This window comes from Astyanax mexicanus, unplaced genomic scaffold (genome assembly GCF_023375975.1).
Source record: "Astyanax mexicanus isolate ESR-SI-001 unplaced genomic scaffold, AstMex3_surface scaffold_38, whole genome shotgun sequence".
NCBI lineage: Eukaryota > Metazoa > Chordata > Actinopteri > Characiformes > Acestrorhamphidae > Astyanax > Astyanax mexicanus.
This window is the reverse complement of record NW_026040048.1, coordinates 2108176-2133807: the sequence shown is the minus strand read 5'-3', so window position 1 is coordinate 2133807 and position 25632 is coordinate 2108176. Positions and strand designations below refer to the sequence as shown.

General features: G+C 38.5%; 1 protein-coding gene across 1 annotated transcript; it reads left to right on the top strand.

Annotated features, from left to right (window-relative positions):
• LOC125794047 (uncharacterized) lies at positions 1-23907 on the top strand. The gene is made up of 7 exons (XM_049473451.1): positions 1-79; positions 434-509; positions 18079-18465; positions 18662-18724; positions 22745-23173; positions 23347-23733; positions 23831-23907. The coding sequence occupies exons 2-7, from the start codon at positions 461-463 to the stop codon at positions 23905-23907; spliced, it is 1392 nt and encodes a 463-aa protein (XP_049329408.1). The 5' UTR covers positions 1-79; positions 434-460.
• Positions 23908-25632: the final 1725 nt, after the last annotated feature.

The following is a 25632-nucleotide window of genomic DNA, read 5'->3' as shown; positions in this document are numbered from 1 at the left end:
AAAGAAGTCCAGCAGGTCCAGAATCTTTAAACTCAGATACACCTGCTGGCTTCTCCCTGCTGCTGAACTGCCATATAAGGTAAATCATCTTTAGTATTTAATAATAGGATTGATGTCTTTGTAGGATAATTTTCTGTTATTTATTGATTTACTGGCATCTTGAGAAAATGCTGCAGAATGGTGATATGTGTTACTGCAAAGGAAAAATGAATACAGAATGGGCTTAATTATTAAACAACTCAAATATTACATCCTCAAATATTACACTTAAAAAAAAAACAAAGCAAAAGATCACAAAGAGTAAATTGAAGAATGTTGTAGCTACAGAAGCAGTTAAAAGGAGAAAGTAAAGGAGAAGTAAATCATATTATAAATATGAAATATATACAGATATAATATTGGTTTGTAATGTTAATGTAATGTTTCTCTACAGGGCTGAATCTGGGGTCTGGAAGACACAATGGGGTTTTCAATCCCACTGTGTATTCCTCTACTGCTGCTGATCAGTGGTAAGCTTTTGTAAATGTTATATAATGTTAAAGTGCAAAATTACCAAAAAAACAAACTACTTTTAACAACTTTTAATTGAAACACTATTGTTATTAATCAATGATCTTTATTTCACGGGAGGAGTAAATATAGGACAGTCAGAAGGTAATTAGTGCTTTATTTCTGATATGATAGTGATTTCACCTGAGATCATATATATTTGCATTTATTTTAATGAAACATTTACTGCAGTGTATCAAGTTTTAATACTACAGATACCAACAGCAGCAGAAAACGGGTTATATTTGGGCTGCTGATATGACAGATTTACAGCTCCTGATCACCCACTTTCTGATATCTTACATCTTGATTAAATACTAAGCACTGGTTCTTATTAATCATGTGATTTTCAGTCATCAGTCATTATCTCACAATTGTTATGCAGTGCAGAGATTATGAAAGTGCTTTTGTCAATCATCTACACAGCTCATTGTTTTTAAAGCTAGGAATTTAATTGTCTACAAAAATCCCACAGAACCAGTCCAGTCAGTCCAGTGCCACCCAGAATACAACAGCGACACCATCAGTTCTCAATCTGTAATACACAATCAGTCAAAACAAGGCTGAAACATTACTTTAATTAGTCCATACTGCAATATCAAACTGAAAACATATTTTTACGAAAAACTAGAAAGTGGATAGAGAACCTAAGACATGTTATATTCAATTTAAATAAATTGAATTCAATATTTATTAGAGTATATCGGGTCTTCTGAATGTTTAGAAGAATATAATTTTTTTTCATTCCTCGCTGTTTTAAATTTGAAACCAATTTCAAACCAAGAAAAGACTAAAGTGCACAACCCTGACAACAGTCAATGGTCAGCCACCCAATCCTATCTTAGCCATGCAGGAGCACTGAGCGTGTTGTGTCCCCTTACATGGGAAACGTAATAAACAGGCATGAATGTCAAACAATAACCACAGAGAAGTAGGAACTCAAAATACTTAAGAAAACGTTTTTCCTTTTTTCATTTCTTTTTTTTCCTTATTCATTTAGTGTTTAAAGACAGAAAAGACAGAGGTACCAGTTACATCTTAGGAATTTAAATCTGGAAAACAGAAAAAAAAAAAAAAAACAGGTCAAACTAGCATTTGGCACTCTCAAGAATAAAAAGATGGTGGCTTCCCTTAAATAGGAGAAGACCAGGGGCCTCATTTATAAAACTCTGTGTGAAGGTGTGCGCAAGCACAAAAAACAAGAAATGGTGTGCGCCCCCCCAAAAAAATCAGATATAAAAATGCGTGCCTAAGCACACATGAATGCTGTTACTCTTTCTAAATCACAACCTGCTTAAAAATTGTGCAAAGATGAACCAACCTTGTGTTTCGCCTCCGTACCGCCGACATTTACCCATAAAAGGTCCATGCAAATCACTTAATGAATATTGAAATGTGGGATTCCCCATTTATCCAAAGCAGAATAACGGAGTAATGCACAGCAAAGATGTGACATTTTGGAGAGTGTGAAGTAGAAGTCCTTGTTTCTCAGGATGAGGTGAGAAAGAATGTGTTGTTTGGTGGTTTTAGCCAACATGCAGCAGTTAATAATAAAGCTCCACAAGCTGAACTGTTACAGAGTTAAAAGGTGTTCAGATTTAAACAGCTGATTAACCTGCACACATTTTACAATGTATATTTACACCTGTAAAGTGGACATTTTTTACCTGATTCAGTTACGATGGTCTCTATAAATCTGCCCCCAACCTAAATTGCTTCATTAACCAGTCAGCATTATTCACAAAAAAATCTTCATGATCTCTAAAAACATGTTGTCGGGTTGTTTTTTGGCTAGGTCTTTAGCATAACAATAATACTACAATACATTACATTTAGAGCAGAAGATAAGATATCGAAATCATTTTATACACTTTATACATACAAACAAAAAAATATTTAAACAAGTAATAGGTAATCTTCCGTTCTTAATCTTGATTTATGCGGTATGAATATGCGCGAGGATGGTTTGGCATTTCCATTTCCGCAATGTTTTACCAAATAATGTCACTAATTCCCACTCTCTCTGTAATCTTTCAAATGGATACGCATGCCTCCAATCTTGCTTAAATGTACGCTCATTTCCACATTAAGTATCTCTTTATAAATCACAGTTCTTGCATTAGATGTTGCGCATGCATATTTTAGGCCTGTTTTTATGGTATGCACCCTTTGAAAATTATGCCCCAGGTATTGATAATTACTCCTAGTTAGACTGTTGTCACTCTACATCTCCATCTGGTGGCCTGGGGAGGAATAGCACGTTGGCCAGTCACAGCCTGGTCTCTTACACCACCTGTCACACTAATTCAGAAAGTTCAAGTTTTATCATCAGCTATCCCTGACACAGGGCTTAAAAATATAAGCCAACATTTCTGCAAGCTTATTTTTTAATGTAATCCAGCTTTTTTGATCATTTTTACTAAAGATCATAAACTGATGTTGCACTATATTTTATATAAAGCTAGCACATAATCTGTGGTCAGTTTTACAAAAAAATGTAAAGGCATTACTTACAGTCAGTTGCAAAAGTATTCATACCACTTGAACTTTTTCACATTTTCACATTTTTTCACAAACTTAAATGTATTTTATTGAGAAATTAAGTAATAGATAATCACAAAGTAGCACATAATGGTCAAGAGGAACAAAAATGATACATGATTTTCAAAATTTGAATCAAATAAAAATCTGAAAAGTGTGATGTGCAAAAGTACTTAGATTTCACTTTCATTGCAATTACAGCTGCAGTCTTTTAGGATACGTGTTTACCATCTTTGTGCATCTACAGACTGAGATGTTTGCCCCATTCTTCTTCTACAAAATAGCAAGGCCAGGTTGGATGAAGAGAGTCTGTGAACAACACATTTTGTGTCTTGCCCCAAATGCTCAATAGGATTTAAGTCAGGACTTTGACTGGGCCATTCTAACACATAGATATTCTCTTATCTAAACCATTCCACTGCAGCTCACGGTCACTGCCATTGTCACTGTCTTGCTGGAAGGTGAATCCCTTTATTTTTAGGATTGACCTGTATTTAACTCCATCCATCTTCCCTCCAACTCTGACCAGCTTCCATGTCTCTACCGCAGAAAAGCATCCCCACATCGTGATGCTGCCACCACCAAACTGTAAACGACACTCCTTGTGTCTTTCTTTCAACAATGGTTCTCTTCTTGGCACTTCCATAAAAGCCAGATTTGTGGAGTGCACAACTTATAGTTATCATGTGGACACATTCTCCCACCTGAGCTGTGGATTTCTGCAGCTCCTCCAGAGTGACCTTGGGCCTCTTGGCTGCTTCTCTGACCAGTGCCCTCCCTGCTCGATGTTGTCAGTTTGTATGGATCGCAATGACTTGGCAGGTTTGCAGGTGTAGAATACATTTTCCATTTTTTAATAATGTATTGAACAGTGCTCCTTGGGATGCTCAAAACTTGGGATATGTTTTTATATCCTAACCCTGCTTTAAACTTCTCCACAACTTTATCTCTGACCTGTCTGGTGAGTTCATTGGTCTTTATGATGCTGTTTGTTCACTAATGTTCTCTAACAAACCACTGAGCGCTTCACAGAACAGTTGTATTTATACTAAGACTAATTTATGCACAGCTCTCCTAACTAATTAAGTGTCTTCTGAAGGCAATTGATTGAACAGAATTTTATTTAGGGGTTTCATAGTAAAGTGGTATATTTTGTGCTTCACACTTTTCAGATCTTTATTTAAAACCATGAATATTTTCGTTCCACTTCACAAATATGTGCTACTTTGTGTAGGTCTATGAATTAAAGTCCATTTCCAAATACATTTAAATTTGTGGTTTTAAGATAATTCAAGGGATATAAACATTTTGCAAGCAACTGTAATTAAAAGGATAAAAAAAAAATCATAAAACAAACATTACTTGATAATAAGGTTACAAAAATATTGCACTATATTTTTATGTAAAACTAGCATGTCATTTTTGGTAATTTTTATCTAAAAATCTGAAAGCACACATTACTTAATAATAAAGTTGCAAAAACGTTCCATTACATTTTTAAGTATTCCCTTCAAAACATTTTTAATTAAGCTGTTTCTGTTGTAAGGATTAAAATTAAAAATTTATATTAATATGTTGCCGGCGCCAGGTCTAGGGGTTTCTGGGCCAGCAGCAAGGGATACACAGACCCATCAGCACTGTGTATCCTGAGAAATAACTGGATCTGCAAGTCTGCAAGTCAGTGGAGGACACAAAGCAATTAAGCACCTTGTTCGAAGGCAGCATGAGTTTATTTCTAAAAATCAACATTTCTTTCATTCATTTCATCACTTCAATAATTATTATTTAGTTCTTTTCATATATAATAGCAAGGTATAAAATATAATTTGTTCATATAGAAATACACATACACATTCTTGTTGTAATTTACCCTGTATATACTTCCCATTGTAAATATGTTGTAAATATGTAAAATACAGAATACTTATTATATTTGGTTTCTTTGTCAACATATACAAGTTTAGCTAGTTTCATAGTATCTCCAATAACATGACAGTAAAATGCTAATATGCATTTCAGAGTATATGTAAAATATATGTATATGTAAATCTAAATATATATATATATATATATATATATATATATATATATATATAAGATATTCAAATATTAGCTTATACTATCACACATTTACTCAACATTACATTTTCCCCATTACACAGCTACACATACAACATTTACACCAACATCTCAACAAACACATATACTCGAGGCAGCCAAGGTAGCTTAATACTGCCAGTATTACTGCTTACACTCACAGAAAAAATAGAAGTTGCACTGTAGTACATTTTAACTTTATGAACTGCACTAATAAGGCTTCGATTGATCAGAAACAACCATTTTTTAACTCCAAAACACAGACGAAATGCATTTGCATGGATACTCATAACTCACTTATGCATAGTACTCAGAAACTCACAAAATGGTGGATACCATACCTCAGAATACTAGAAAACTGCACCGATATGGTGTCACTAGCTCTAGTTTCAGAACAAAAGTGCTGTTTAACAAAGCATGACTCTGTAATATGTACAAAGTTGGCTATTTTACATGAACAAAACATTCAGAAATACTCATGAAAAGCATATGTATGGACTCTCTCATTGTTAGGTAAGATGGCACCCTCAGCTTAGTGATTAGTCACCCCAGAACCAAAGATTAGATTACAGGCAAAACTAAACGTTTTTTAAACAACAAAACACCTCAAAACACTTAACAAAACGCTCTCCTAGCCATTTTTATTACTATTTCTGTAAACTAGAGTGTTTAAAGTAGTGTTTTTAGTTACCTGCAAGTCAGTGGAGGACACAAAGCAATTAAGCACCTTGTTCGAAGGCAGCACGAGTTTATTTCTAAACTGAGCATGCTCAGTCCTCGAATTTTAGTGTGTTCTCCATGCAGCTCACTGGGATGAAGCGCCATCCAGCGGTTGGGTGGTGTAACACCATGTAAAAGTGTAAGACTAGCTTGAATAGCTTTTAGAATGGTTCTGATAATTCCAATAAAATACAAAAATAATAAAATAACAATAAAATAATAAAAATAAAAAAATAAGTGGGGGGTGTCTGTGTTACTACAACTGTAGATGGAGGCAATTTTCTAACCCTCTACACTCTCCCCGGCTTCAAGAGATGTCTCCGGACATTCAGAACTAAACTAATTAATGCTGTTTCAAGTCATTGTGTTTAGTTTATTGTCTGTGAATGTGTGTCTATGTACATAATGTATAGTTTTAGTGTTCGTCAAACGTCTAAGTCATAAGTACTGGTCTCACATAGTAGCATGCTTCAGGAAATGATGGATAGATTGTCATAGGGTAAGGCCCACAGGTAAACATTGCATTTGCTCCAGGTCTCCAATGTTGGTATGAAGGTTGACCTAACTGCTCATATGTGAATATTTCTTTGGACCTTGCAGCACGACTGGACTTCCTCACAGGCAGCTCTGCATCATCTGACAAATCTACATCAGGCTCAGCTTCTTCTATGGATTCCTCTGTATCTACATGGTGAAGCACGTTGTCTTCAGGCAGTTCTTGGACATTTTCACTAGCAAGTTCCACATCATTTGTTGATGCTTGGGTTGAGTCGGGTGCTTCCACTTGCACAGATTCTTGCTGCACACTCTCTGACTCACTTGCTTGTCTCGCTGGTCTGAATTCTGGTGCTACAGCTCGGAGGTGGCAATGTGGTTTGGATGGGGATGGCTGGGATCTGGTCATTCTCCTTTCATACACAGGTAAAGGTCGATTGTTGTAAAAGAATTCTTCATCAGTGGAGTCATCAGAACAATACTGGTCTGGCTCTTTACGGTTTGTGTTACGATTTCGTCCTTGATGCTTGTTTTGTCTCTGACTGGTCTGCTCATTTGGTTCAATTGGCAAGTCATTCACAAGCAAAAGGAGGTTGCGATGCAGCACGCGGATGTTTCGGTCTCCTTTCTCAGCTTGAATCCTATACACAGGTCCATCTCCCACTCGTTCCATGACCTTGTGCACCTTGCTCTCCCAGTATGAACGAAGCTTGCCTGGACCACCTCTCTCTGACAAGTTGCGGACGAGTACACGATCCCCTGGCTGAAGAACAATGCCTTTAACACCTCGGTCATAGTGCTTTTTACCTTTGGCAGAACTTTTCTGGCTGTTACTTGCGGCGATCTTGTATGCCTCCTGCATTCGAGAAGCCCACTTCTGTGCATATTCCTGCTTGGTCAGAGTCTCTTCTTGGGGTTTGAGGTCGAACAGCAAATCAATAGGCAGGCGTGGAGCTCTTCCATAAAGGAGAAAGAATGGTGAATAGCCGGTTGCTTCATGCCTTGTACAGTTGTATGCGTGGATGAGATGAGGCAAGTGGTCCTTCCACTCCGTCTTTTTCTCCTCCTGCAGAGTACGAAGCATCTGGAGAAGAGTTCTGTTCAGTCTTTCGACTGGATTACCCTGTGGGTGATAGCAGGTGGTACGAGAATGGGAGACTGCCGCTAGCTGCTCAAGTCGCTGGAAGAGACTGTTCTCGAACTCCCGCCCCTGATCATGATGTAGCTTCTCAGGGTAGCCGAAGCGAGGAATAAAGTCAGAGAAAATCTTTTCGGCTGCTGTTTTGCCAGATTTGTTCTTAGTTGGATACGCCTGAGCGAAACGTGTAAAGTGGTCACATAAGACTAAAATGTACTCGTAGCCACCTTTACTTGGTTCAAGGTGAAGATAATCTACAGACACAAGCTCAAAAGGGAAAGTAGATGTTATGGACCCCATAGGTGCTTTGTCTGGAATGTTAGGCCGCTTCTGCTTGATACATGAGCACTGTCTGATGACGTAGTCTTCGATTTCTTTTTGCATGAAAGGCCAGTAAAACCTTTCTCTGGCCAAATGGATGACCTTATCAGCCCCCACATGCCCCATATCATTGTGGAGTTGCTTAAGTACCAATGGCTTAAGTTTACCTGGGAGTACTAGTTGTTTACGTGGTCCTATTTGCCTGTACAGAATTCCTTTGTCAATTTTCAGTCTATTCCATTCGTGTACTAGTCGTCGTGTCTCTTGTCCCATCTGTCTCTTGTCTTTGTCGTTAGGATTCCAGCACACTTTCTTTAATCTGATCACTTCACAGATGGCGATATCCTCCTTCTGTGCAGCTCTAATATTCTCTGAAGTTATGAGGGGAACACTGACCGAAAGGTCATCTTGGTCACCACTCTGCAGTTGTAGGGCAGCCGCCCAGGGCACATCTTGATTTTTCACAGCTTCTCCTCCCTGCCAGACAGCAGACACTACTTCTGGAGGCATGATTTCAGTATACTCCTTAAGATGATCTTGGAGTTGCAGTGGATACCGTGAAAGGGTGTCAGCGTCGGTGTTTGCTTTACCTGGCCTGTACTTAATGGTGAAATGGAAGTCAGCTAACTCTCCCACCCATCTATGTCCAACTGCGTTCAACCGGGCTGTGCTTAACACGTAAGTAAGGGGGTTATTATCAGTATATACTGTAAAAGTGGGCGCATAATACAGATAATCTCGAAATTTATCGCAGATTGCCCATTTCAACGCGAGAAACTCAAGTTTGCCAGAGTGGAGATGGTAGTTTCTTTCGGCAGGTGTTAGTGTTCTAGAGCCAAAGGCAATAACTCTGAGTTTTCCCCCCTGCTGCTGGTAAAGCACAGCCCCCAAACCTTCATTGGAAGCATCTGTGTGTAACACAAATGGTAGTTCGAAGTTTGGATATGCTAGGATGGGTGGGTGGGTCAACATGTCCACCAGGTTACTCAGGATGGTACTGTGTTCCGGCGTCCACTGCACAGGTGTCTTGGATGACATCTGACCCGGAGTGGTGCGTCTTATTTTGGATTTGCTGTTTGTCTTGTTGTGGCTATCTTCACTGGGACCCTCCAGGAGCTTGAACAGGGGTCGTGCAATCCTTGAAAAGTCCTGTATGAAGGACCTATAGTAACCCAAGAACCCTAATAAAGCTCTGACCTCTCCTACAGTCTTTGGCTCTCTCTCTTTTAACTGAAGCACTGCTTCCAGGTCCTTAGGGTCTACCTGAACTCCTTCACTAGATACTAGCCTCCCTATGTACCTCACCTGGCGCTTGAACAGCTCACATTTTTTAGGACGCAACTTCACTCCATGCTCTCTTAGACGACAGAGCACTCGCCTGAGGTCCCTGACATGATCAGAGAATGTCTTGGAAAAGCAAAGGACGTCATCAAGGTATGGAGAGCAGCATTCATCCCTCAGACCATCAAGGATGCCCTCCATTGTCCTTTGAAATGCAGCCGGCGCGTTAGTCAGACCAAACGGGAGCCGATTCCATTCATAAAGGGACCAGGGGGTACTAAAAGCAGTCATATGTCTGGAAGCCTCATCAACAAAACCCTGGTGGTAAGCACTGCCCTGATCAAGTATAGAGAACCAGGAATAACCACCAAGATTATCAAGCAAATCTTGGATACGTGGAAGTGGGTGGCGGTCTGGAACTGTTTTGCGGTTTAACTCACGAAAATCCACACAGAGACGCAAGCTCTTGTCCTTTTTCCGGACACAGACCACAGGGGACGAGTACGGAGAGGTGGATTTTCTTATCCAACCATGGTCTAGTAAATTCCGGACATACTCTTTCACTTCTTGGTACAGAGGCTTGGGTATTGAATTATAACACTTCTGCACAGGTGTTTCATCTCTCAGGTGTATTTTCAGTTGTAGGTTCGGTATGCACCCAATGTCAGCATCATCTTTCGCGAATACATCTGACTCACAGTATAACATTTCTCTGACCACCTGTTGCTCATCCTCACTAAGGTGCGACAGATCAACAGGGGGGTGCCACTTGTCCTTTGTGGTTGCCATAAATGAATTTCCATCATTTTCTTGACTTGAGCTAGACCCTTCACTTTGTTTGAGCTGTGCTGTGCACATTTGAGTACTGGTGAAATTCTGAGATTCTGGTGCCCCACAGGAATGCTCTACTGGCTGTACTGCTATAACATCTTCAAGGGTGCCCAACACAGTTCTCCGTGGAAGATAGATGTCATGTTTGGTTGAGTTCTGGAGGGGAATCTTTGCAAGTTTAGAGAAACCACTGGGAACATCTATTAGTGTGGGAAATGGCTCTAACCCCTCAGGACAATAACACTCAGGACTAGGTTGGAAGAGCATCGTTCCCCCTTTTGGCTTGATTCTGACCCTACACTTGACTTCATAAATTTCACCAGCAGGAACTAGTACACCCTGCTTTCCCACTCTCACACTAAAGGATTGGGATGTCTCTCTATGTATTGACATCTGAAGAACAGAGACCAGAGACTCCACTGTACTCTCACTGACACTCAGAGCTTCCTTTAGTAAGGCAATAACATTAATTGCACTCTGCTCTTCCTTGTTTTCTTTGATTATCTCTGCTATGACATTACTACCTAAAAGAGCACACTGAACAGAGCTCTGACCAATTAGTATTGGTACCTGGATGGCTACATGACCCTGACTCTCACTACATACTTGAAGATCAACTTCTGCCCAACCCTCAAAGGGAACCCCGGTTCCATTAGCAGCAGATACTTCAAGGGGGTGATCGGTCAAAAGAGTGTTAAGGGGCATTATCTTAAGCTCAGGCAACATTTTTGCTACCCATTCCCTCCCTACTATAGTCACCTGAGCCCCTGAATCAAGCAGCATTTGGATTGGGACCCTATTGATTGTGCACGACACCATACACTTTTTGCCTATGAGCTGAGCTACATGTTTTCTAGGAGGGGGACAAGGATGCTGTGGGTTTTTTTCTTTGGTGGTTCCTTTACATTGCTTCTGCACAGAGGGCTTTTCAGTAGCGACGGTCACTGGCAGCCCCCGCCCCAGTGACCCCACCCCGTTTCCCGGCGGCTTCCTCTGCAGACAGCCAATGGCCCTATGCCCTTCTTGACCACATATAAAGCAGTGAGGACAGCTCAAGTTGTTTCGCTGTACACAGTTTTGACACCTGCCTTTCGTCTCAAGCATTGGTGCTGGGTGGTAAACAGGAGCTGAGGAGTTATTAGAGGTCATGCTCTCAGTGGGTTTTACCATCTGGGCCAAGCTTTTAGTTAAGGAAGACACTTGGGCTGTCAATTCCATGATTGCAGCTCGGTTGGCCTGTAACTCTGAGTCAACATGGGCAGATTTAGACTGATCGTTCTGTCCGCTACTGGTATGCTGAGCTGTACTTACAGTCAATGTTCGGGCTTTGGCAACTGACCCAAGGCGTTTTAACCTATCGGTCTCCTCACTGGTGGACTTAGTGATCTGTTCTAAAAGGCAGTCATCACTAACCTGCAAGTCTGTCAAGTAAGGTTTGAGGTCACGTCTAACATGGCTACTTTTTTCATGAAGACCCTGGTAAAGCGTGTGTAGGAATGTGCCCTGAACAAGCTTTCGGTCATAGCAAAAGTCAGCACCAGATTGTTGGGACTCAAAAAGAACTCGCTGTTTTAGACCCATAATGCGATACAAAAACTGCTGTGGACTCTCCTTATCTTGTTGCCTAGCATTACTTAACTCTAAAAAGAGTTCAGAACTGTTTTTATCTCTAATGTGGGAGCGGAGAAACCGCTTGAGCTCTCCTACAGACAAGTCATCCTTATTGGTAAGCATCTCTCTAAAGGTACCTGGTTTGGTTATCCTGAGCACTGTACGGATAATCTCAGACTCACTAAACCCTTCTTGTAACCCTTCATCAAGTTGTTTACAAAGGCTACTGTATGACATGTCAGACCCTGTATCAGAAATTTGACCACCATGAAGTTTGAATTCCCGGCGTGGAAACAGAGCAGCTACATCAGTAAACCTCACTACCTGGTCAGCGATGCTGGACTGTGGACTGGATCTACCTGGCGGGACACTATCAGCAACCCTTGTGGAAGACCTGGCTGGTGTCAAGGTTGGGTTGTTCTGATGTGAGGTGTTAGTGTCATTGACAGCAGTCCCAGCAGTCTGATGTGGAACAGAAGGAGCAGGATCGGGAGGAGCTGGCGTGACAGGATCTGGCTGATGAGAAGGTGCATGGTCGGTCTGAAGTGATGCAGCACAGTCACTTTTATCAGCTCCTACTTCTTTGGCCAACAGCTCAATGAGCATGTCATTAAGAATGAGGAGTTGAGTCATGCCCTCATCTTCCATGTCTCTCAATCGCTCACTCCGTAGATAATCAACAATGAAGTCATAAAGGTCTGGCTCACCTAAGTCAGCTAAGGTGACTGCTGACTCTTCCTCTTCTATGGCGTGTGCAATTGTCCGCAGCTGACTCTCATTCAAAGCTGAAAGTCTCTTCTGAATCGTGTAGACTAGCATCCGTCGTGGGGTAGAAGTAGCCATTGGGACTGGACAACAGCGGCCTCCGCTCTCTGGATGACGCACGATAATGCAGCCTTCCCTGAAGCTGGACTCCCCGTCTCAGTTGCAGTACTCTCCTTCCCCGCGAGGTGGCGCTAGATCCCGGACGAGCCCCCAATTGTTGCCGGCGCCAGGTCTAGGGGTTTCTGGGCCAGCAGCAAGGGATACACAGACCCATCAGCACTGTGTATCCTGAGAAATAACTGGATCTGCAAGTCTGCAAGTCAGTGGAGGACACAAAGCAATTAAGCACCTTGTTCGAAGGCAGCATGAGTTTATTTCTAAAAATCAACATTTCTTTCATTCATTTCATCACTTCAATAATTATTATTTAGTTCTTTTCATATATAATAGCAAGGTATAAAATATAATTTGTTCATATAGAAATACACATACACATTCTTGTTGTAATTTACCCTGTATATACTTCCCATTGTAAATATGTTGTAAATATGTAAAATACAGAATACTTATTATATTTGGTTTCTTTGTCAACATATACAAGTTTAGCTAGTTTCATAGTATCTCCAATAACATGACAGTAAAATGCTAATATGCATTTCAGAGTATATGTAAAATATATGTATATGTAAATCTAAATATATATATATATATATATATATATATATATATATATATAAGATATTCAAATATTAGCTTATACTATCACACATTTACTCAACATTACATTTTCCCCATTACACAGCTACACATACAACATTTACACCAACATCTCAACAAACACATATACTCGAGGCAGCCAAGGTAGCTTAATACTGCCAGTATTACTGCTTACACTCACAGAAAAAATAGAAGTTGCACTGTAGTACATTTTAACTTTATGAACTGCACTAATAAGGCTTCGATTGATCAGAAACAACCATTTTTTAACTCCAAAACACAGACGAAATGCATTTGCATGGATACTCATAACTCACTTATGCATAGTACTCAGAAACTCACAAAATGGTGGATACCATACCTCAGAATACTAGAAAACTGCACCGATATGGTGTCACTAGCTCTAGTTTCAGAACAAAAGTGCTGTTTAACAAAGCATGACTCTGTAATATGTACAAAGTTGGCTATTTTACATGAACAAAACATTCAGAAATACTCATGAAAAGCATATGTATGGACTCTCTCATTGTTAGGTAAGATGGCACCCTCAGCTTAGTGATTAGTCACCCCAGAACCAAAGATTAGATTACAGGCAAAACTAAACGTTTTTTAAACAACAAAACACCTCAAAACACTTAACAAAACGCTCTCCTAGCCATTTTTATTACTATTTCTGTAAACTAGAGTGTTTAAAGTAGTGTTTTTAGTTACCTGCAAGTCAGTGGAGGACACAAAGCAATTAAGCACCTTGTTCGAAGGCAGCACGAGTTTATTTCTAAACTGAGCATGCTCAGTCCTCGAATTTTAGTGTGTTCTCCATGCAGCTCACTGGGATGAAGCGCCATCCAGCGGTTGGGTGGTGTAACACCATGTAAAAGTGTAAGACTAGCTTGAATAGCTTTTAGAATGGTTCTGATAATTCCAATAAAATACAAAAATAATAAAATAACAATAAAATAATAAAAATAAAAAAATAAGTGGGGGGTGTCTGTGTTACTACAACTGTAGATGGAGGCAATTTTCTAACCCTCTACAAATACAACTGACATAAAACATAAGTTCAATAGCAGTTTGTGGTTCATCATATATATTTATTAATATTTATAAACACACAAATAAGTCTTTCAAATCAACTTTTTTTTCTTAAGTATGCAAAACCATGCCAGTGTCACTGCTGAGATCCACCCCTCAAATAATACCTGCTGGGTGACGGTAGTGTTGCTATTGGCTGAACTAAAAATCCCTTAATGACGTCATAGTCTAATTTGCAAAATACATGTTTTAAACCTGTAAAGGAATAACGTTGTAGGAGATAAAAAAAGTCAGTAAAAACACCCTAAATTTGTTAAAACTACAAATTCTGAAGAATAGAGCAACAACGTAATGGTACTTTGCATGCTGGGTAGGGCCCGCCATGTTTTAGGACACAATCAAAACAAATGGACCATGTGATAAGATAAATAAAAAGCAGAGGAGCCTTACCTTAAAAAAAAAATTGCAGGAATTAATGGGCTTGAGCTTGGCCTTTTGCTTAGTGTGGTGTATTATAAGTTATAGCTAACTAATCAAGCTTTAATTTATAAATTATAACTAGCTAACCTAGCTTTAATTTATAAATTATAACTAGCTAACCTAGCTTTAATTTATAAGTTATAACTAGCTTATAAGTTATTACTAAGTTAGCTAACCTAGCTTTAATTTATAAGTTATGAATAACTAGCCAACATAGCTTTAATTTATAAGTTAAAACTAGCTAACCTAGCTTCATAATTTTTACGTAAATTCCATAAATCAGTTTTTTGCTGTGTTGTTAAATGTTAGCATAAGAGTAGTAGTTAGCAGGAACTAATTCTTTGTTCAACCCTGCTACTTTATCTGGAACATTTGGAAAAAAAAAATTGTTGTTGTTTTATTTTTAGTTTTTTTAGTTTCAAACCCATTATACACAAAATGTTCAATGATGAGCTATTTAGATAGATGATTAGCTTTTCATAAAGAGGTAGTCATTGCCTTCAAAGGCAGCTCTCTCATACGGCATCATTTTAACCGATAAGGAACCTTATGAGGCAGCGAGTGCGAAACATGTTTAAAGTCAGCATATATCTAGCACGCTGTGCTCGCGAGCTCTGTTTACAAATTCATGTTAGCCCACTCACCTCTGGATGAATCTCAAAGCAGCAGCAGCTATTTCTCTTTTCTTTACACTTCCGCAGCAATGTATGCATCCAAATATTACAGATAAACTTAAATATATGCACTTTGTCAGTTCATACTCAGAATATGGTCAGTTTTATTTATTTATTTTATTTATTTCCGATTAGATGCTTCATTTAAATGCATGAGTAATGTAACCATAATAGAATAAATTAGTTCATATAAGCCATCAAAGCTAAGTTTTACACAATAGTAGATTCATACACAATCAGCCAGCCGCATTTGGTACTGGGAAATCTGGCTAATGCGTTTTGCTTAACCTGTGAATCGGCTAATGCATTAAGCTAATGGGAGCTTCAGTTGGTCAGGCCTACTTTAAATAAAGTACAGGCGAAAACAACACTGGAAAACAACTTAATACAGTGTAAAATGTACTAGTTCGATAAACACATGCATCAGTGAGTGGAAATACAAAATAAAATTATTTACATTTGTACGAAACTCCATCTGCCAAAATCTGAGCACTGAAACTCTGAGCTGGTGAAATGAATCATGGGATTGTCTTCTAATGATGGGAATTCTAGGGAGCAGGATCTTTTGGCTCAGCTCACTAAGAAGAGCTCTTTCGGCTCCCAAGTGGCTCTTTAGATTTTTTGGTTGCTTAAATCAATTTATTACCTAATTATGTGTAAAATGAATTACTGGTTTAAAAACCTACATTATATGAAATATGTATTATTTATATGGCTTTATTTATACTACAATATATTATGAAATACAAAAACAATGGCTGGACTTTACTTCACTTTTGAAATCCTTTAGAATTGCTAAGAATAAGAAATTCATAAAAACTGTATGAATTTATGATGAGCTTTCACTGGCCTGGCCTGTTAATATTTCTCTTTTTCTATAATTTTCTTTTATTCCATAATGAATATTTTTACGCTGTCTTCTATTGTAGTTTAAATGTATCATCTTGAAACTTTGACTAAAAGTCTAAATATATAAAAACAAGTTTGACAGCATGGTAACCGGTAATTACACTTTATATATAATTACACTTTATAACAGAACGAGATTCACACTGTATAACTGTAACTAATAAATGGTGTTTATCCAGCGCTAAAAAAAGCACTCCCCTTGCTCAGCGGAGACACACAAATCACGTGCTGTAAAAAAAAAATAATAATAATAATCGCCTCACTCTCAGGAGCCGGCTCCCGTCATTCTTTTCAAAGAGCCACCTCTTAGACTGACCCATTACCTGTATAATAGCGATGCAACAGCATTATCACTCTGATGAATGCCCAGCACTGCTGTGTTTTGGTGTTTGTTTATTGTCTGTTAGTTATGTTTGTGTTTTTGTTTTTTTACTAACCTTTTCTAATTTCATCATGTTAGAATGTTGTATGTAGTGCATTCTTCGGTAAAATCTGAATAAATATATTTATAAAATATAAATATATAAAAAAAACATCTTACATTTTAAGACAGGTTTACAAGAGTTTAGTTACTAAAAAAATTAAATCTGTGAACCACTTACAGACAACAAATAGATGATCTGTGGACTTTCCTTCAAATAAAACTAAAAAAATAAAAATCTTTCCTCTTTTACAGGAATACCCTCTCTTATATAGTATATATTTTTTATTGAGTGGATTTAAAATGGGTACACAAATTCTGCAAAATGACCTAATGTTACAATTCACTTGTTTCTAAATTGTTCTTTTACGGCACAATGAAAGTAATTATTAAAAGAAATATAAGTAAATATTAGGGGCCTACACAATTAATATTCTTTAATCAATACTTCAGTCAATTCTGCTCTTTCTAAATAATAAATTACACCACAATACTTGAGATTTGAACAAAGTCTAATAAATGCAAACCAGTCTGTCCTCTAATACTAAAAATAATCTCCTTCGTCTTCCCGTTATTGATCTCGAAATTACTACACTGACACCAGTCCTGAAGAACATCAACATGCTTCAGGTATTGCTCCACTGTACACCCATCCTTTCCATTAATTAGTCCAAGGAGTGCCATATCATCTGCATATTTAAATAAACAGAGAAAAGTCTCGCAAATCCTAAAACTATTAGTATAAATCGAAAACAATACAGGAGAAAGAACACTTCACCACTGCCCATTCTGAAATCATTCAACTAATATTCACTCTTTGAGGATGATCTGACAGAAAATCTTTAATCTTTTTATTGTATTAAATGCAGCTGTAAAATTGACAAAAAGCACTCTGGCATAAGCTTTTGGCTGTTGTAGATGACAACTAATCTTATCCCATAATCTGAGAATGGGATCCTCACTACCCCTGTGACTCTATGAAAACTGGAATGGGTAAAGCTTACTTGCAATGTAAAACATTACAACAATGCCCTTACCTAACAAACGCTGAAAAAACTGTGTAAGGACTCAATTCAACTGATGGATACATTCCCTCATTACCCTCCCACTCAGGCCATCAGGACCAGGTCCTTCTCTGTCTTCTCTCTCTAATTGGTGAATAAGATGGGATGCTACCAGTGACCCTCTCGCATTGCAGTTTAAAATCAGCTGTATTAAAAAAAGTACTACTATAAAAAAGTATTACGATCCTCTAAAACTAATGGACTCTGCAAAATGATGTGCTCCACAATTAACATTTCTGCCATTCGTACCCATCAGCTGGTCCAAACCTGACCATGCCTGTCTAGCATTGCCTGAACAAAACTGTCTCTCAATTTTATCTTTATATTGCAGTTTTGCTTTTTTAATCTTTATTATTATTTTTATTGTGAAATTGTGGTAAATGAGTGACATTTATTATATAATGCATTTTTCTAATGTATTTTGTTCAACAGCAACTTCGAATACTCTCTCTTCTGATCCGTGCAAGACCTACACCTCTCTGGACCAACCCTGGAGAGCCAATAATGAGACTGGACTGGACATCTGTGACAGTGACTTTTACTTTCACGGCTGGTACAGGTTGTTCTATTATGGAATGAACATCCGTTTGGCAGAGAGCTGTGTTGATGTGAACAAATGTGGGTCTTATTACACTCTGTGGCTCAATGGTGCTCACCCTCAGGTTGAGGATGGGGTGGTCAGACGACAGGTTTGTGCAAATGCAGGAAATAACTGCTGTTTCTTTAGTTCAATCTCAATACAAGTAAAAGCATGTCCAGGAGACTACTACGTGTACAAGCTCATCAGACCACCCTACTGCAACATGGCTTACTGCACAGGTACAATATTTAAAATAGATTTTATTTCTTCTTCTTCTTCTTCTTCTTCTTCTTCTTATTATTATTATTATTATTATTATTACTATTAGTAGTAGTAGTAGTAGTAGTAGTAGGAGTAGTTATAATAATAATAATTTTATTCATGATTCTGTCTATCTATATCGAGTGTATTGTAATTGGAAATATTTTTTTCCAGATGTCAGCACTATAGCTCCAAACCCAACCCCAACTCCAGCCACAAACCTCAACACAAACATGAGTAAGTTTCCACATGCATTTTCATCCATTCACTGTGTAGGCTGAGCTTGGTCATAAAACTTACCAGGTATTTTTTTCCCCTCGCTGATGTTTTAGAACAGGGGTCGGCAAATAGTTTTGGCTGCGGGCCAGACATTTTCCAAGCCATTACGTGGCGGACCACAAAAAAATCAGTTTTTGGAAAATGAAGCAGGTGAACCGGGGATCGAACCAGAGTCGCCAGAGTTGAGGTTCATTATGATACCCGTTGCCCCGAAGCTGGGGAACAATAGAAGGGAAGAAGGGGGAAGAAGGGAAAAGGAAAAAAGCGAGAAAAAGAAAAGTTAACTATTGGGGCAAAAACTGAAAAATTAAATGTTTCTGGATCTTTTAAAGAACTGCATTGTTTATTTTGTTGAATATGTTTCTTTTTTTATTGGCATTTTTTGAGCTAAAGGGAAGATCGGGGAAGATACAAAGGTTGCAAGTTCAAATCCCAGTGTGCTATGAAAAGTACAACATCTAAGATTTTAAATGTAACTAAAATCTACTGAAACTTAGAGGCATTTAAATAAATGCTTTTCTATACACTAATCTTAATTTCCTGTAAATTTTCTTAGTTATGTGAAAAAAATACACTTTATATACTATAAAAGGCTTATCACAAAATGTTATATAGTATAACACGTATACCACAGTGTTTTATATAGTATAACAGGTATACAACAATAGTGTATATAGTATACCAAGTATACCACAGTGTTTTATATAGTATAACAGGTATACCACAGTATTCTATATAGTATAACATGTATACCACAATATTTTACATAGTATAACATGTATACCACAGTATTCTATATAGTATACCAACTATACCACAGTGTTTTATATAGTATACCAAGTATACTACAGTGTTTTATATAGTATAACAGGTATAACACAATATTTTATGTAGTATAACAAGTATACCACAATATTTTACATAGTATAACAAGTGAACCACTTTTTTATTTTATATTTTAGTATAACATGTATGCCAAAATAGTTTATATAGTAAAACAGATACCACAATATTTTATATACTTGAAGGTGTTTTTTTATAACATGTATTTTTTTTTACTAACGAGACTTAAATTATTATTTGAATTTCAAAGGAATTCATTTGAATTCACACTCAAAATGTGTGTAATTATTTTTACCAACAAAAGCATTATAAAACACTTAACAATTGTTAATCGTTAGGAGCTGTCGGACTGAAGCTCTTTATCACAAAGTCAGTCCTTGCGTGTTCGTTGATTGTGAAGAATGAAGACTCTTGAGATCAGAAGTGAAGTTCAAACACTCACAGGTTTATTGACAAGCACAGGAGAATTTACAGTCAGACAGCGTTCAGCATACCCCAGTGAAATTCTGACCCCTCCTTGATCTGACTCCTATTTTTATATGAAGCTATAAATTCTGCATAGTCATGTATACGTGCTTCCAGAACATATGCACAGAGTCTGCCTTTTACATTGTCATTGTGTTTGTTGAGCCGAACCTCACCTGCTACCTGTAGATAAACAGCTACCATCTTCTCAGGGAGCAAGAACTTCTGTTTTTTAACCGCTGTGGAGCAACTGGTCTTAGCTGGTTTGCGAAAGCAACTCTGGCTGAACACTCTTGCCTTAGAGTGGCCTTAAAAACAGGATTAAATATCTTTAGCTTTGAAGTGGATATAAATATTTTAGCTAATTAAGCGGAATGGATATATATTTTGATTAACTTGATTATAGAAAATAGCCTGCAGAAGAATGAATATATGATTAACTTAATTATAAAAGTAAGATAGAATATATGATTAACTTGATTATTTAAAGTAAAATAGAAAAGTAAAATAAAATATATGATTAACTTGATTATTAAAGTAAGATAGCATGTAGCATTAGCATATAGAATATAAGATCCTCAACAGAGCCCAGCTTATTTTACTCTACAGTTAACATCCAATACTTATACTCTGTTATGAATTGTGTTTCTTTTCAATCCTTCAATAAATGTAATAAGGCAGTACTGATGGCATCAAACAAACAGTGATAACTGGACTGCAGTGAGAGGTCAGCAACATATATTGTTTAGAAGAATTATGGGAATTATCAATTTACTGTGACGCCAGGTAGAGAGGAGTGACGCGAGCCGAGTTAAAAATACAGACAGGTTTATTAGCAGGAAGGCTAACAGGTTCTGCTAACAGAATAACCAAGTAAACAATGATCTCACCGATAACCAGAGACGTAGTCAAAAATACAGTCCGAGTTCGAAACCGAGAAACAGTCCAACCATACAACAAATCCAATAAGGGCAAAACAAAAGACATAAACCGATAATCCGAAAACAGGGTCGTAACGAGAAGGCAAAAACAGTAATCAGGAGAACGCTTAGTACGCAACATAAGTCGGCAATACCTCGCGGTGTTTGTTTACAAATGGATGCCTTAAATACAGGATCTAGATAAGAATGAACCGGAAGTAATTTAGAACACAGGTGAATCAGAGCGTCGGAGCATAACGTGATTGGGTGAAGGTGAAGGGTTATTATTGATGTCATAATCAGGGGAATTCTGGGAAATAGAGTCCGGTAGTGTGGAAGGAGAACCAGGCTGCGTAACATTTACTGACTTTCTAAATGCATAAAATTTATTTAAGTAACATGAGATGAGACTATGAGATAAATCTTCAGCAACAACAAAAAATACTAATAAAAACACACATTTCACAAACTATATACAGTACAACTATATACATGGTGCTTAGGTGCTATGGCATTTCTATTCCCTTTTCTGTCTTTTTAAGCCACGCTTTAAGATAGTGTGGATTTTGATTGGCCCAAAATGGAAGGCTCGCAGTGGAGAAACATGTAATTGGTTGAAAATGGATAGAGCGTCGGGCAAGCACTGCGATTTGATTGGCGAGAAATGGAGACACACCAGGGCTTTTGATTAGTACGAAATACACGGTATAAACGAGGAGTAGATTTCATGGGTAAGAAATGGACACTGTGCCGTAAGCTGAATGGAGAGAAATGAAAGCGGCATTGGAAGAAGAGTGACACGATTGGCGTTCTGAAAGCCGGCGCTTGTGTTCCAGGTAGCCCCGGCTAGTGAATTGAGATTCAACTTGGAAAAAAAGCCTTATAAAGAGATAGGTAGCCTGAGAATGGGCGGAAAAACAGGAGCAGGTGGAAACTAAAATCATGCCGAGCGCGACGGAGAGACAGGGGACGCGTGTAAACTAAATTTCGCCAGAGAAGCATTTTATTTTTTCATTAATGTTCATTATAATTCAAACAAACTCACAGGCCAGATGTTTCATGCTTGCGGGCCTTTATTGCCGAAGTTCACATAAGGTCTTCCACAGGCAAATGAGGCAGACATCCAGAGGAATAAGAAACAAAAGGACAAAACAAGAGATGAGTGTTTTACCATGTCAAGCTTTCATGGTTCAAGTTCACCTACCCAGTTGCAATATAGCAGATGCAGTAGTATTACATGATGTAGTACTAATGTATTACTTTTACATGGAAGTTAATTTATTTTGATTTAATAGCCTAAATAAAGGGAAAAGCAAGCCCTAAAGCTATGATTTCAGAGTTGTATATAAATAAATATATATATTTATTTATATACAGTTACTTTATGTACAGTCATTGACATTGATTCACATTTATGACACTGACATGGGCAATGTATATTGAAATTTATAGTTCTAGTTTTATCTGGGGCCTTTTCAGCACAGATGAATTGTCAACAAAGTTCTACTTAAAACCTGTTTAAGCAGGCTTAAAACCTGTTTTGGAGACAAAACAAATTGTGTTCCTAAAATTAGGAAATGCACCCAGACTCTGCCACCCTTAGGGTTCAGTGAAAAATTTAATTTGTAAAGTTGAGGCTTGAAAAATATCCATATTACTGTATTATACTAGTTTAAAAACACCCCTGCTTGTATAGTTTCTGTGGAATGTAGCTGTAAAATCTTACTCACAGAAATCTTGTTTTTCACAGTTTCCAGTCCTGCCGATCAGAGTTTTGACCCCTGTAGTACCTACAGCATTGTTGACGACTACTGGAGAAATGCACGCATTCATAACTATTACTACGTGGGTCATGATGACACTATTGCTGAATGGAAGGGTTGGTACAGACTGTACATTGAGGGCAAAAGTGCACAAATTGCTGACACTAACTGGTGTCAAGAATACTATACAAGATGTGGAGGTAACACTCCACTGTGGCTCAACGGTTCTCATCCACGGCTAGAAGATGGCATTGTCACCCGCGAAATTTACAGATCCCACAACTCCTGGAACTATGGTTCACTGTGCACTTTTAGCAGATCCCACTCAGTCCAAGTGAAGGCCTGTCCAGGAGGTTACTACGTCTATAAACTCACCAAACCAGATGTATCACTCCCAATGCCAACATACTGTGCAGGTAAATCTTCTGCATCACTTACAGGCTAGACTTAAAAATGTATATATTTACACAATAAATATCACTGTACATCATAACATTATCAGTCATTCAGTTTCATTTTGCTATAAAAACTACCAGACAGAAAAATGCAATCTTATGAATTTACATGTTTTTTTTTTTTTCTTTGTCAGTTGCTTTTAACAGCCTCAGTTATGATCCGTGCCACAACTATATCTCACTGGATCAACCCTGGAGAGCCAGTAATGAGACTGGATTGAGCATCTGTGACAGAAACTTTGACTGGAACGGCTGGTACCGGCTGTTCTATTATGGGATGAACATCCATATGCCGGAGAGCTGTGTTGATGTGAACAAATGTGGCACTTATCACAGTCTATGGCTCAATGGTCCTCACCCTCAAATGGAGGATGGAGTCGTCACTCGCCAGGTCTGTGGAAATGCAGGATATGACTGCTGTTACTTTAGATCCACTCCAATTCGAGTAAAAGCATGTCCAGGAAATTACTTCGTCTATGAGCTTGTTAGCACTGAATACTGCAATATGGCCTACTGTACAGGTACTATTCAGTTTTATAGGTTTTTGAGTAGGATTCTGTTCAATATTTGAGATCCTTAATTTAGCTTTTTTTAAATGTGTGTGTGTTTTTTTTTTAGACATTGGCAGCATAACTCCGACTTCAGGAACAGAATTGAGTCTAACCCCAAGTACGTGTCCTGCATACACACACTGAGAATACCCTGTTAATGTAATTCAATGCAAATGTATTTATTTGCCACTTTTTACATCAAATGTCGACACAAAGCACCTTTCCATCTCTAGGATACACTAAAGAAAAAAGAAAAAATATATTGCTTAGTATTACTTGCTAGATGCTTCATAACATAAACTAATACAGCCCCGATGTTCAGATGTTGTGCCCAATGTTCACATTAGTAAAAAAAAGTAAGGGAATACTTAAATCACATATTGATTCTTGATTAAAGAACTTTGAGGAACTTTTTACGAATACATTTTCTACTTAGTCAAAACCAAAACAACATGACAGTCAATGAAAACCAAAATAATTAACTCATGGAACAACCCAGGAAAACACTAAAATCAAAGCTTTATCAAATTTCTTCACAGTAACTCATAATTTTACTCAGTAATGTGTATGAACTTCAAGTGCATGGATAAACTCCATGGGCATCTGGGCATGCCTCTGATGAGACAGTGGCAGGTGGTGTTAAAAGTAAAAATGGCAGAGTGGGGCACATAGTGTGCAAATGCAATTACTACAGACTAGGGCTGTGCCATATTGTTACACAAGACCACGTAAGTAGGATCCAAATGCAGGTTTAATAGCAGAGAGTAAATCCGAATACAACAAAACAGGCAAGGGAGATCCAAAAACAGAGTCCAAAAAACGATAGCAAAAAGTCAGAATACCAGAATAGCTGAGACAGAGAAAACGCTTCGAATTGCAAGTAGAACTTAGACAAGACGTCGCATAGAGCGTTAGGAGTGGTGAGTATATATACAGGTAGTGATTACAAACAGGCAACAGGTGAGTAAAGCGCTAATACTGAGGCGAGTGCGACCTCATGAGGCGAGGAGGAGCAACACCAGGGTCATAGGTGACATTACCCCCCCCTTGACGGTTGGCCCCAGCCAACCTCCCTACTGTACGTCGTGGACGACCACGAGGACGGGGAGCCGGACGGTCAGGATGTTCCCGGTGAAATTCATCGATAAGGGAGTGGTCGAGGATATCGTGCACCGGGACCCAAGATCGTTCCTCTGGTCCGTAGCCCTCCCAGTCCACAAGGTAGAGCAAACGTCCTCCTTGACGCTTAGAGTCCAACAAAGCGCGAACAGAGTACGCTGGGGCCCCGTCAATGTCCAGTGGAGAGGGAGGTTCTGCCATGGACCCTGGAGTCTGGGGATCAGAAGAACAAAAGGGTTTGAGGAGAGAGACATGGAATGTGGGAGCAATACGGTAATGAGCAGGTAAGTCTAAGCGGTAGGAGACTGGAGTGATTTGTCGAATGATTCTGAAAGGACCTATAAATCTCGGACTTAACTTCTTGGAGGGTAGTTTGAGTCTCAGGTCCCGAGTGGACAGCCAGACCATCTGACCAACTGTGAAGTCAGGTGCCGCCCTTCTTCTCCGATCAGCTTGAATTTTCATGCGGTGGATGGCTCTTCGAAGACGAACGTGTGCCTCCTCCCACGTCTGCATACTTCTGTTCCTCCATTCATCCACAGCAGGCACTTGGCTGGGTTCTGTGTCTAAAGGGAAAAAAGGAGGCTGGTACCCTAGAACACATTGGAAAGGGGTTAGTCCTGTGGAAGAGCTAGTTAGAGAGTTCTGTGCATACTCGGCCCATGTGATGTAAGAACTCCAATCATGTTGATTACGGAGGCAATAAGAGCGCAAAAATCGCCCAAGTTCTTGGTTGAGTCTCTCCACTTG